The sequence below is a fragment of the Olea europaea genome, unplaced genomic scaffold, assembly GCF_002742605.1.
Source record: "Olea europaea var. sylvestris unplaced genomic scaffold, O_europaea_v1 scaffold1641, whole genome shotgun sequence".
Lineage (NCBI taxonomy): Eukaryota > Viridiplantae > Streptophyta > Magnoliopsida > Lamiales > Oleaceae > Olea > Olea europaea.
In genome coordinates, this window is record NW_019234064.1 from 90049 (window position 1) to 104232 (window position 14184).

A 14184-nucleotide genomic window follows, 5' to 3' on the forward strand; every position below is an offset into this window, starting at 1 on the left:
CTTTTTTAAGTAGAAGTCTCATGCACATTTATTATTATTTTTTTTTTTGTGTTTGACATTTTTTCTGTGTTGGTGCATTAATGTTTTAAAAATAAAAACAATAAAAATTTTGAAAAATTGAAAAATACAGAAAAAAGAAAAAGAAATAGGGAAATTGTTCTTACAGCACGATATATGATATGCTTAAACTTGTGTGTTGTCACCAAACACGTGTTTAATTGATGAGCTATAGCATAATTTTTATTGCTTGCTTACGTAATTATGGAGTATTTAGTATGGGTGTCTTCATGTACCAACTATACTACACATACTGTGATATTGTTAGTGAGACTCAACCACGTATGTGAGATTTGGGATGGTAGTTACATGTTGGTAATATGACTTTAAACATGAATTGACCTTATTTATTATATTTAAGCTCAACTTTATTCCATGTAATAAAAAGCTCAATATATTATATTCTTTCTTGGAGCCTATTTGACTCGAATAATTAGGCCTGCGAGGTTTCTCATAACTAGGTGTCTATGGTCGATTGTTGTTTAATGGAGAATGATATGCAATTAAGATGTAAAAAATATGATAAGTTTAAAATATATTTAAAGGTATAAAAAATTTATGCATGCTCGAAGTCGGGGAAAGAAAAGAAAATATTCATACAAAATGAGCCTTTATTGAATGCTCCTAATGTGCTTTAAATTATTTGACTTTCACAAGTAAGGGAATAAACTTATTGACGCTGATGTTTAGCATATACCTTCTCACAAAATTAATGTTTGGAGTTCTACTTACAAAGGATTAGGACACTTTACTCACATGGGTTACTTATATAATTTACTCGATGTTCACTTGAACTAAGTACGTGGAAAGGTTTACTGATTATTGATTATGTTTGTGCATGCTATCAACTGCATATTTTGAGTTATTGTATATTGATTTTTTTTTTTTTATATTGATCTCTTCGTCTTTTGAGACAAAAAGGGAGAGTAATTATTTCGATAAGAGAAAAGTATATAAGGGGAGACTAATATCATCTATATCATTATACTTTATATCTTGAGAGACAACTGCATGTTCGAGGGAGCGAAATGACTGATTGATTCGAGTTTGTAGTGAGGGGAAGATTGATTAATTTCATTGCATTCCACATCATAATGCATAGTTGTTTGAGTTTTTGATGTTTTGTAATATTAATGTTTTGACTGGTGTTTTAATGGACATTTGTATTACTTCCTATTCTAGTATGCTTATTTATGATCATGTGTCTATATTACTATATTTTCTGTATCACGCACTTTTATACTTAGTACTTGAGTTGTTAATTTCAGGAAACAGGTATAATAAGGAATGCGAAAAATAGAGCTTGGGTAGATTAGATTTTTGTGTTTTTATTGCCTTGACTTTAATTGTATACTTTTTTTTCATAAAATGCCAAAAAGAGAGTTTGTTAGGCTTTATGTACTTGACAATTATGTGAACAAAATGATTGAAATAGACATGTAAAAAGTGAAGGAGTTAGTTGTAATATTGTATAGTTGAGTTAGATAAGTAGGGTTCGATTTCCGAATAAGGAAAGAAGAGACATAGCAATTTCACTAGTCAATCATATGGACGCTACTTGAGTGATAAAAATAGGAACACAGTCGCTCGCCTGTAGCCCATCGCTCGAACGAGCGACTGACGATCGCTCACCCGTTGCTAGCTCCTCGCTTGCGACGGACAATCGTTCACTTGTTGCTAGCTCCTCACTCAAGCGATAGTGTTATGTGTAAAACCCTACTTCATGTTTTTGCAGAGTTTTACACGATCCAAACTACCTAATTGTCCTTAACTATAAATACTCAATGCCTTGCACGAAATTTTGTGTCGTCGTTCATTGTGCCTCTTCTTTATAACACATTCATAACATTTTTTGAGGGTCCAATAACTTGTTCATGTATTGATTCAATCCACTTACTCTTGAGATTAAACAACCACAGATTGGAAGAAAAACATCGAATCCATTGAATCCAAAACACATACTTCCTAAACACCCTTAGAAGGGTACTTTCTCAATTGAACTTTAAAAGCTGCTGAAATTTGAGAGAGGTTGGACTACAAGCGCAAAAAGAGTACAAGTATTGGTCATTCTTAGTGATTCACTTGAAAGAGACAATTGTTGAAAACTGAGAGCTGATTATGTTAGCAAGATCTTTAAGGTTTCAGGAAGTAGATCGAGAAGTCTAATGGAATTGGCTAAGCAACATCTAACTGTAAATCCATATTATCTATAGTGAAAATAATAGGCTTAGTCCCGGACTTTTTACCCAGTTAGGTTTCTCCATCATATCTGGCATTATTTACTACTTTCTTATTACAAATTGCAACAATTCAACTTAGGATAATTGAACGATTTGATTAACTCACACAGTTCCCTTTCACTGTTTCACAGATGAAAATAGACAGGGATGAAGATTTCCAAGAGCCACCCCCTCTTCATTGCACATCTCTTGGTTGATAGGCTGTGAAAGCTGAGTGTAAATCATCACTGAAATCAAATCTAACACACTAGTTGTTTGGATTCAGCTGAAACCGGTTATAAACAATTAATCAAAAATCATTAATCCAATCCAACCATTGGTTTGCATAGGACTTCAACCCCAATCAATTTGATTAGTATATCATCTTAAGAGAGAGTGTGTGGAAGTTCACCAACGCTCATTTTGCTCGTTAGCTCTAGAAGTCTCTGAGTTTCCTCATCTAACTTTACATTGTCCATTTTCATCCTCTCTGCTACTATAAGTGGCATTTTACCAGCTTTTGCATAAGTTCGCAGAAGAGAATTATAAGCCTCTGTTTTTACATGGCCGGCACTCCGAAGAGTAATTATCAATTGCTCTGCGCCCTCAACACTGCCATGCTCTTCGACAATCCTAAATACCTCTTGCAACATCTTTTCATCTGGATTCCATTTTTTCACACAACCAACAGCTTTCTTGAAACAATCAAGAACTTTTCCCATCTGTCCTTTTTTCAAATAACACCAAGTAAGAAGCTCCCAAGTGGTATAACCTGATACCATGCTTTTCTTTACCATCTGATCGTGAAAAGCCTCAGCCTTTTCCATTTCATTCTTGCTGATGTAAGTAGCAATAAGCAAATTCGGAACCCTTGAATCCTTGGTTGGAGAAACAGACTCCCATTCCTTGTAAAGTTTCTCAGCTTCTTCAATTCGTTCGAGTTTCAGTAAGGAAGTAATCATACATGTGTATTCAACATCATTCAACTTGCGGAAAGTGGATTTCATCTTCTTCCATATGCGGTGGATGTCATTTTTATTTTCCAGGCTAGTATGCAAACTAATCAGGGATGCATAAGCAACTCGGACTTTTCTAGAAACCTTTTTCTCCATTTCCCTCAAAGCAAACTCCGCTTTTTCCTTGAGTGAATTCTTGATGTAGAGGCTGGTCAATGTGCTATATGTTACCCAATCTGGATCTACTTTTGCCTTCTTTAGCTCAAGAAAAACCTTTTCAGCAGTTTCAATATAGTTCTGCGAAGCACATACTGTCAACCACAAGTTGTATGTGATAACATCAGGTGAACCATTCTTCTTTAACTCCTTAATCATATCTGGAACCTTCTCCAATTGCCCAGTAGAGATGTATAGAGATATCATGTGGTTATATGGAAGAGAATTCTTCAAGAAACCGCATTCTGACATTTTTTCCATCAGAGCCTCTGCTTTCACTGTTTCCTTATGCTGTGCATAGGTATGAAGAAGGGCACTACAAGGTGCTTGATCTCTCATTTTATCAGGCAGATCTTCAAAAAATTTCTCTGCACTGTTTATACCCCGAAGTTTTGCAATCAAATCTAAATGGACAGCATAGTCCCCGGGTACCAGCTTGATATCATCCTGTATCCTCATCCACTCGCAAATCTTCACAAACACAAAAAAAGTGAGAAGCACATTTTGAAGTGAATAAACTTATCAAAAAGATTTTGACCAAAGTGGAACACTGTCGTCACTCAGTACTCTGATAATCATTAATTGAATTTACCCAAATTCCCAAAGTTCGACAATGTTATTTCAATGACACAGCCACTCCATAGAAATAGAAAATGTATTAGCAGAAATTAGGGTAAAATATACGCAACTTTAGCAGGCAGACAAAAATGCTCGCCCCCAATAAAGCCTTGGGAGAGTTACCACATACTGAGCTTTGTTTTATCCCATCCAATGCAAGAAGTAACACAAAAATACAGGAAGTACAAGCTAGTCAAATAAACAAATTGTACAGCCCTTTGGAGAAGTCCTCTACTCACTGAGAAGAACTCCCCCCTAAAACATGAATTTTTAAGTTTGAAAATTAAAAAAACAAGCCTTGACAATATTATCTCCGTAACTCTCTTAGTCATGATTTCAAACTCGACAGAGAATATCCATATCTATTTGGCTCGTTTAGTTACTCATCCATTAAGGCCACATAATATCATAGATAAACAAAGCGCACACATAAAAAAAAAAAATGTAATACAAATCGGAAATTTCAGGAGTTATTATCAAATCCAAATTATATAAAAAAGATACTAACAATAATAGTGATACAAATAATCCAAAATCCAAAGTTTCAACCAAGAGGGAAACATAGGTATGAAAACAAGTATGTATATTACCTCAAGAGCATGTTTGTAACGCTTAAGCTTTCGTAGCTCACGAATGATACGATTGAGCTCGTACTTTCGGACGACATGACCTTCCTCCTTCCACTTCCGTATCGTTACAACGGCGCTGCGCTTCATATACACCAGAGCTAAAAGCCGCCGCCCCAAAGTGTCCCTGCCGCCAGCAGTGGTACGATTAGTACTAGTGGAAGAAACAGTGTTTCCCTCATCGGTTAAAGGCTCCGCCACCGTAGCCAAGGCTGCTGTTTTAGTTGATAGCTGGGTCGCGGCGGCTATCGACGTTCGAACGAGGCGAGACAGCATTTTTGAGAGATTTCTATTAATGAGTACAGGGTAGTGACTAATTTTATGAAGAAGAACAAATTTAAGCCCAAATATAATTGGGCTTCATTACGGGAATACTTGGGGCAGTCGAAAATAATAGCCTCTGAAATGAAATATTTTAGCAAGTAGTACTAAAATGGAATAATGATTGTAACACATTTTTTATACTTGCCTTTTTAGTAACACTTTTTTTATTTTCTATAAATAAATTTTTAAAGAAAAAATCCTACTTTCATGTTACTCAATTCTGGTACCCAGATACAGAACTTCGATTCAAATATTAAATAAATTCTAGTACTTTATTCAATTATTTTAGGATATTAAATAGATCGATTCGAGCTATTCGACTTGTCACTCCATCAAGCTGAACTTGGCTTACCATGCAAACTAGTTCATTGCTAAAAATATTGGCTGGTGAATCATTCGTGATCGTGTTTCTTTTATTTTAAGTTAAAATATCATTTTTCCTCCTCGAGACCCAACTCATGCAAGTTGTTCATTTTCATTATTCGATTGGCATTTCCAACTTATATACATAACAGCTCGACTCGTTTATGGAGCATTCGGAAATGGCAAAGCCCCACTCCGCCCCCTTTTTTTTCTTTTGTTTGATTCTCTATATTTCTTATACTTATTTTTAATAACATATTTACAAAATAAAATATTTTACACGTAGATTTAAAACTTTTTTATTCTTTAATAACTAATTCTCAAAAAATAAAATAAAATCCTATTCAGGATGTAATTTTTCTATTCTATTTATATAAACAGGACAAGTGTAATACTACCTGTTCCCATATTTTCTACTAGAATAAGTCAAATCCATGCCTGGAGGACCTATTCCCGGCGGCCGCACCAGCGTCCGCATAGTTGTGGTCGGTGATCGAGCCACCGGAAAGTCAAGTCTCATTGCCGCTGCCGCCTCCGAAACCTTCTCTCGAGAAGTTCCTCCGGTGCTGCCACCTACTCGCCTCCCTGCCGATTTCTATCCGGATAATGTCCCCATCACTATCATTGACACCTCATCCAGGTTCGAATTTTGTATTTTTCGATTGCGAATTTCAGTACTGAATTTATATCGAGTGGATTAATTGGATTTGGTGTTGTTTCTATATATAGTTTGGAGAATAGAGGGAGGCTTGCTGAAGAGTTGAAGCGAGCTGATGCGGTTGTGTTGACATATGCATGCGATCAGCCGACGACACTCAATCGCATCAGTTCTTTCTGGCTTTATGAACTTCGTCGATTAGAGGTTTTACTCTTGATCTCTACTACGTTACATCATTGAGTTAGTAAGTGCGATTTTAATGTCGTCCATGCTCCTCTTTATTTAGAGAACACCATTATAGCTTTTTTACCAAGATTTATTACCATTAGGAAGGGGCAAAAAAGAAAGAAAAGCGCCATATACATAGGTTATAAAGCTACTATATTTCACTGCTTTTAATGAATTATTGGAAACTATATTTGATCTCCAAGACTTAATTTTGAAACTCCTCACGCAATGTGAAATAACGTGAGCAGGCATCAATTATTGGATTGCATTTATCATCTCCCTACTTTATGTAGTATAAAACTATGTCACTATGAAATTGCCTTTTCACTAGACTCGACATGTGGACAAGATCTAGATTGAAGAAAAAAATATGCTATTATATTGTATTGATACGTCTAGGTGTTACTGATGTGTGTTCACTTGTGTATATATATTATATGTGTGGTTGCTTAGGTCAGGGTACCGGTTGTTGTAGTTGGTTGCAAGCTAGATAGACGAGATGAAGAGTATAATTTGAACATTGTGATGGCTCCAATCATGCGACAGTTTCGTGAGATTGAGACTTGCATAGAATGTTCAGCTGCTAACTTGCTCCAGGTTTGCATTAATAATTGAGTTGTGCTGATTCATTATTCTTACAAGAGTGAGACTGCCCTGACAATTGTGATATTTTTAATCTATTTGTAGATTCCAGAAGTATTCTACTATGCCCAGAAGGCAGTCCTTCATCCAACAGCCCCACTATTTGATCAAGAAACCCAAGCTTTGAAGCCACGTTGCATGAGAGCATTGAAGAGGATATTTGTTCTTTTTGATCTTGATATGGATAGTGCTCTCAATGATGAAGAATTGAATGAATTTCAGGTCTTTTTCTAATTTCATTTCACCATGTTATTGTAACTGTGCTCTTCTTAAAACAAGAAAAGAAAATCTGTTTCTTTTTCTCCTTTTTTTCATTTCCATAACGAGACATCCTATGTAAGGAGAAATAATCTATAGTGGAAATAACTGGCTTGATTCCAGAGTTTTTACCCAGTTGGGTTTCTTCGTCAACATATATGGTGTTATTTATTGCTTTCTTATTACAGACTACTACAATTCATCTTAGGATAATTGGACAAATTGATTAACCATCTAGAAACAACCAAAAAATGACTTTGTTGCTTTTAATTGTATAATTTCGCAAGTAAGGTCTAACTAAATCAGTAATCTGGATCCTTCTAAGAAATTTTTCAAGTAGTATCAGAGCCTAAATTCGTGTCCTAAACTTAGTTTATTTAGAAGAGTAGTTCATTATCCGTCCCGCTATATTTTGATGGCAGAACTATGCGCATTGGAAAGTTAGAATGAAAGCTTTCCTAAAACCTATGGATGAACATATTTGGATGAACATATTTGGTTGACCATAGTAAATGATTGGTCTGCCTGACTGCCTCCTTTGGCACTGTTAATAGTTGGTCTGCCCCACTAGTATTGTTAATGGTGTTGTCATCCACACTCCTGTAGCAAATATGTCAAAGACAAATTTAGATGAGTGCAATTGGAATATTAAAGCTTTGCATGCCTTTTTTATGGCTATGTCCCTTGAAGAGTTTAGACGAGTGTTCATGTGTGAGATAGTTAAAGAGGTTTGAGATATTTTACAAACCACACATGAGGGATTCAATCTGTTAAGAACTCTAAATTGCATATGCTGACCATTAAGTTTGAAGGGGTTAGGATGAAAGAGGATGAGAATTTTGATGAATTCTATGCGAGCCTAAATGACATGATTAATATTAGCTTTAACCTAGTTGAGAAATCCTAGAGCCTAAGATAATCAAAAAAATCCTTAGATCCTTACCTGAATGATTTAGGCCTAAAATCATGGTTATTGAGGAGAGTAAGTATATAGACTTCATTAAGGTGGAAGAGTTGGTTGGATCTCTCCAAACTCGTGAGCTGACATTAGCTAAACCTATAAACGACAAGTCTTTGGTCTTTAACACTGTGAGGAATAGTAGTAGAAAGTCTTCAGATTCAGGTTCACCTAATGAAGAAGAGTTAGCATACTTCGAAAAATGTTTAGGAATAAAAAAAACTTCGAGAGAAGCATAAAAATGGCCCTAGTGAGTCTAATAAGAGTTCTAAATCTGTGTTATATTATAATTTTCGAGGTTTTAGCCATATTAGAAGTGAGTGCCCTAGCAACAAGAGACAACATGATAAGGCTATAAATGTTATTCTCACTAATGACGAGTCTAGCTTCGTACAATCAGAGTGTAAAAATCTACTCGTGAGGAGAATGGGAAATACATTTCCTTCACTGCTAGGATTAGGAGTGAACTGACAAGAGAGTGACAAGACTGAGGACCTAGATAGTGGTAAGGAATCAGAGGAAGGTTCTAATACTGAGGGAGATATTCATGAAGCTTATGAATAGAATCTATGTGGAGAGCATTAAGATTCTAACAACAAATAAAGCCTTAGATACGAAGGTCAACGAACTCGAGTTGGAGAAAGAGAAATTACCCTGAGTGAGTTGAAATTCATGAACGAATCTTTAAATACTCAGGTTAAGAATCTCACAAGTGAGCTTAAGAAAGCTTCTAGGAGAGCTAGTGAATTGATCATTGAAAACGAAACTTTAGAAAACCAAATTAAGAATGTGCTTTTTTTATTTTTTATGATCGTGGGTGTCTAGGCCAACTTACGAGCACCTCGACTAATCCCATGGGACCCTAAAGTTTATAGTCGGGTACTCAGTTTAGTGGCCCTGAGGGACTCAAACTGATAATAAGAATATTCTAAGCGAACTAGAGTTTTCCAAGTGGTTCTAATGGTTCTATGGAGCTAGATAATATCTTAGGAATGGAGGAAGCCTGCTAGGAATAAGAGATGTATAGGATATAAGAAGAAAGATCATAATGTTACTGCTACGTCCAAGATCACACTTGTCCCTGCTACTGATTAGCCTAAATATGTGCCTAATCCTGAACTTAAAAATAGGGGATTTATTAGACAAAGGCCTATTAGATAGCGTAGAACCCACCAACCCAGGAATGAAAATCAACGATCACATAACTTTGATCCTAGGTTTATCTCTCACATAAGACCTAGGTATCATAAATTACTGAACTTAAATAGAAACAAGAACTTCAATAGAAACAACAATTAGAAGTTTGTTGGTCAGATTGACTTCCTTACTAATCAAGTAAGTCAACTGACAATGTAAATGATACAGATGATTAGGAATATTCCTATCACTAGACATGTTTGGATGAAGAAAAATGATTTGAAAAATCTTGAAATAGATTATGGTGCTTTTTAAAGGTAAGAACGTTTGCATACCTAACTGATTAGGTATTTCTGGTACATGCTTATGCTTTATTAGTATGTCATTGATTTATGCATGCATCAAATTTGTTTATTCTTTTTTAAGTAGAAGTCTCATGCACATTTATTATTATTTTTTTTTTGTGTTTGACATTTTTTCTGTGTTGGTGCATTAATGTTTTAAAAATAAAAACAATAAAAAATTTGAAAAATTGAAAAATACAGAAAAAAGAAAAAGAAATAGGGAAATTGTTCTTACAGCACGATATATGATATGCTTAAACTTGTGTGCTGTCACCAAACACGTGTTTAATTGATGAGCTATAGCATAATTTTTATTGCTTGCTTACGTAATTATGGAGTATTTAGTATGGGTGTCTTCATGTACCAACTATACTACACATACTGTGATATTGTTAGTGAGACTCAACCACGTATGTGAGATTTGGGATGGTAGTTACATGTTGGTAATATGACTTTAAACATGAATTGACCTTATTTATTATATTTAAGCTCAACTTTATTCCATGTAATAAAAAGCTCAATATATTATATTCTTTCTTGGAGCCTATTTGACTCGAATAATTAGGCCTGCGAGGTTTCTCATAACTAGGTGTCTATGGTCGATTGTTGTTTAATGGAGAATGATATGCAATTAAGATGTAAAAAATATGATAAGTTTAAAATATATTTAAAGGTATAAAAAATTTATGCATGCTCGAAGTCGGGGAAAGAAAAGAAAATATTCATACAAAATGAGCCTTTATTGAATGCTCCTAATGTGCTTTAAATTATTTGACTTTCACAAGTAAGGGAATAAACTTATTGACGCTGATGTTTAGCATATACCTTCTCACAAAATTAATGTTTGGAGTTCTACTTACAAAGGATTAGGACACTTTACTCACATGAGTTACTTATATAATTTACTCGATGTTCACTTGAACTAAGTACGTGGAAAGGTTTACTGATTATTGATTATGTTTGTGCATGCTATCAACTGCATATTTTGAGTTATTGTATATTGATTTTTTTTTTTTTATATTGATCTCTTCGTCTTTTGAGACAAAAAGGGAGAGTAATTATTTCGATAAGAGAAAAGTATATAAGGGGAGACTAATATCATCTATATCATTATACTTTATATCTTGAGAGACAACTGCATGTTCGAGGGAGCGAAATGACTGATTGATTCGAGTTTGTAGTGAGGGGAAGATTGATTAATTTCATTGCATTCCACATCATAATGCATAGTTGTTTGAGTTTTTGATGTTTTGTAATATTAATGTTTTGACTGGTGTTTTAATGGACATTTGTATTACTTCCTATTCTAGTATGCTTATTTATGATCATGTGTCTATATTACTATATTTTCTGTATCACGCACTTTTATACTTAGTACTTGAGTTGTTAATTTCAGGAAACAGGTATAATAAGGAATGCGAAAAATAGAGCTTGGGTAGATTAGATTTTTGTGTTTTTATTGCCTTGACTTTAATTGTATACTTTTTTTTCATAAAATGCCAAAAAGAGAGTTTGTTAGGCTTTATGTACTTGACAATTATGTGAACAAAATGATTGAAATAGACATGTAAAAAGTGAAGGAGTTAGTTGTAATATTGTATAGTTGAGTTAGATAAGTAGGGTTCGATTTCCGAATAAGGAAAGAAGAGACATAGCAATTTCACTAGTCAATCATATGGACGCTACTTGAGTGATAAAAATAGGAACACAGTCGCTCGCCTGTAGCCCATCGCTCGAACGAGCGACTGACGATCGCTCACCCGTTGCTAGCTCCTCGCTTGCGACGGACAATCGCTCACTTGTTGCTAGCTCCTCACTCAAGCGATAGTGTTATGTGTAAAACCCTACTTCATGTTTTTGCAGAGTTTTACACGATCCAAACTACCTAATTGTCCTTAACTATAAATACTCAATGCCTTGCACGAAATTTTGTGTCGTCGTTCATTGTGCCTCTTCTTTATAACACATTCATAACATTTTTTGAGGGTCCAATAACTTGTTCATGTATTGATTCAATCCACTAACTCTTGAGATTAAACAACCACAGATTGGAAGAAAAACATCGAATCCATTGAATCCAAAACACATACTTCCTAAACACCCTTAGAAGGGTACTTTCTCAATTGAACTTTAAAAGCTGCTGAAATTTGAGAGAGGTTGGACTACAAGCGCAAAAAGAGTACAAGTATTGGTCATTCTTAGTGATTCACTTGAAAGAAACAATTGTTGAAAACTGAGAGCTGATTATGTTAGCAAGATCTTTAAGGTTTCAGGAAGTAGATCGAGAAGTCTAATGGAATTGGCTAAGCAACATCTAACTGTAAATCCATATTATCTATAGTGAAAATAATAGGCTTAGTCCCGGACTTTTTACCCAGTTAGGTTTCTCCATCATATCTGGCATTATTTACTACTTTCTTATTACAAATTGCAACAATTCAACTTAGGATAATTGAACGATTTGATTAACTCACACAGTTCCCTTTCACTGTTTCACAGATGAAAATAGACAGGGATGAAGATTTCCAAGAGCCACCCCCTCTTCATTGCACATCTCTTGGTTGATAGGCTGTGAAAGCTGAGTGTAAATCATCACTGAAATCAAATCTAACACACTAGTTGTTTGGATTCAGCTGAAACCGGTTATAAACAATTAATCAAAAATCATTAATCCAATCCAACCATTGGTTTGCATAGGACTTCAACCCCAATCAATTTGATTAGTATATCATCTTAAGAGAGAGTGTGTGGAAGTTCACCAACGCTCATTTTGCTCGTTAGCTCTAGAAGTCTCTGAGTTTCCTCATCTAACTTTACATTGTCCATTTTCATCCTCTCTGCTACTATAAGTGGCATTTTACCAGCTTTTGCATAAGTTCGCAGAAGAGAATTATAAGCCTCTGTTTTTACATGGCCGGCACTCCGAAGAGTAATTATCAATTGCTCTGCGCCCTCAACACTGCCATGCTCTTCGACAATCCTAAATACCTCTTGCAACATCTTTTCATCTGGATTCCATTTTTTCACACAACCAACAGCTTTCTTGAAACAATCAAGAACTTTTCCCATCTGTCCTTTTTTCAAATAACACCAAGTAAGAAGCTCCCAAGTGGTATAACCTGATACCATGCTTTTCTTTACCATCTGATCGTGAAAAGCCTCAGCCTTTTCCATTTCATTCTTGCTGATGTAAGTAGCAATAAGCAAATTCGGAACCCTTGAATCCTTGGTTGGAGAAACAGACTCCCATTCCTTGTAAAGTTTCTCAGCTTCTTCAATTCGTTCGAGTTTCAGTAAGGAAGTAATCATACATGTGTATTCAACATCATTCAACTTGCGGAAAGTGGATTTCATCTTCTTCCATATGCGGTGGATGTCATTTTTATTTTCCAGGCTAGTATGCAAACTAATCAGGGATGCATAAGCAACTCGGACTTTTCTAGAAACCTTTTTCTCCATTTCCCTCAAAGCAAACTCCGCTTTTTCCTTGAGTGAATTCTTGATGTAGAGGCTGGTCAATGTGCTATATGTTACCCAATCTGGATCTACTTTTGCCTTCTTTAGCTCAAGAAAAACCTTTTCAGCAGTTTCAATATAGTTCTGCGAAGCACATACTGTCAACCACAAGTTGTATGTGATAACATCAGGTGAACCATTCTTCTTTAACTCCTTAATCATATCTGGAACCTTCTCCAATTGCCCAGTAGAGATGTATAGAGATATCATGTGGTTATATGGAAGAGAATTCTTCAAGAAACCGCATTCTGACATTTTTTCCATCAGAGCCTCTGCTTTCACTGTTTCCTTATGCTGTGCATAGGTATGAAGAAGGGCACTACAAGGTGCTTGATCTCTCATTTTATCAGGCAGATCTTCAAAAAATTTCTCTGCACTGTTTATACCCCGAAGTTTTGCAATCAAATCTAAATGGACAGCATAGTCCCCGGGTACCAGCTTGATATCATCCTGTATCCTCATCCACTCGCAAATCTTCACAAACACAAAAAAAGTGAGAAGCACATTTTGAAGTGAATAAACTTATCAAAAAGATTTTGACCAAAGTGGAACACTGTCGTCACTCAGTACTCTGATAATCATTAATTGAATTTACCCAAATTCCCAAAGTTCGACAATGTTATTTCAATGACACAGCCACTCCATAGAAATAGAAAATGTATTAGCAGAAATTAGGGTAAAATATACGCAACTTTAGCAGGCAGACAAAAATGCTCGCCCCCAATAAAGCCTTGGGAGAGTTACCACATTCTGAGCTTTGTTTTATCCCATCCAATGCAAGAAGTAACACAAAAATACAGGAAGTACAAGCTAGTCAAATAAACAAATTGTACAGCCCTTTGGAGAAGTCCTCTACTCACTGAGAAGAACTCCCCCCTAAAACATGAATTTTTAAGTTTGAAAATTAAAAAAACAAGCCTTGACAATATTATCTCCGTAACTCTCTTAGTCATGATTTCAAACTCGACAGAGAATATCCATATCTATTTGGCTCGTTTAGTTACTCATCCATTAAGGCCACATAATATCATAGATAAACAAAGCGCACACATAAAAAAAAAAAA

General features: G+C 35.3%; 3 protein-coding genes across 3 annotated transcripts; 1 reads left to right on the forward strand and 2 right to left on the reverse strand.

Annotated features, from left to right (window-relative positions):
* Positions 1 to 2244: 2244 nt before the first annotated feature.
* Positions 2245 to 5007, reverse strand: LOC111377353 (pentatricopeptide repeat-containing protein At4g02820, mitochondrial-like). Its single transcript, XM_023000435.1, has 2 exons — positions 4657 to 5007; positions 2245 to 3919 (listed from the first exon to the last, which is right to left on the reverse strand). Exons 1-2 carry the CDS (start codon positions 4966 to 4968, stop codon positions 2663 to 2665), a joined length of 1569 nt encoding a protein of 522 aa, XP_022856203.1. The 5' UTR covers positions 4969 to 5007; the 3' UTR covers positions 2245 to 2662.
* A 766-nt stretch (positions 5008 to 5773) lies between these two features.
* Positions 5774 to 7155, forward strand: LOC111377356 (mitochondrial Rho GTPase 1-like). Its single transcript, XM_023000439.1, has 4 exons — positions 5774 to 6019; positions 6109 to 6241; positions 6719 to 6862; positions 6953 to 7155. Exons 1-4 carry the CDS (start codon positions 5814 to 5816, stop codon positions 7139 to 7141), a joined length of 672 nt encoding a protein of 223 aa, XP_022856207.1. The 5' UTR covers positions 5774 to 5813; the 3' UTR covers positions 7142 to 7155.
* Positions 7156 to 11780: 4625 nt separating this feature from the next.
* On the reverse strand, positions 11781 to 13642 carry LOC111377355 (pentatricopeptide repeat-containing protein At4g02820, mitochondrial-like; the record flags this gene model as incomplete). Its single annotated transcript, XM_023000438.1, has 1 exon — positions 11781 to 13642. A coding segment is annotated over one exon (1305 nt), but the record flags the coding sequence as incomplete, so codon positions are not given.
* Between the last annotated feature and the right edge of the window lie 542 nt (positions 13643 to 14184).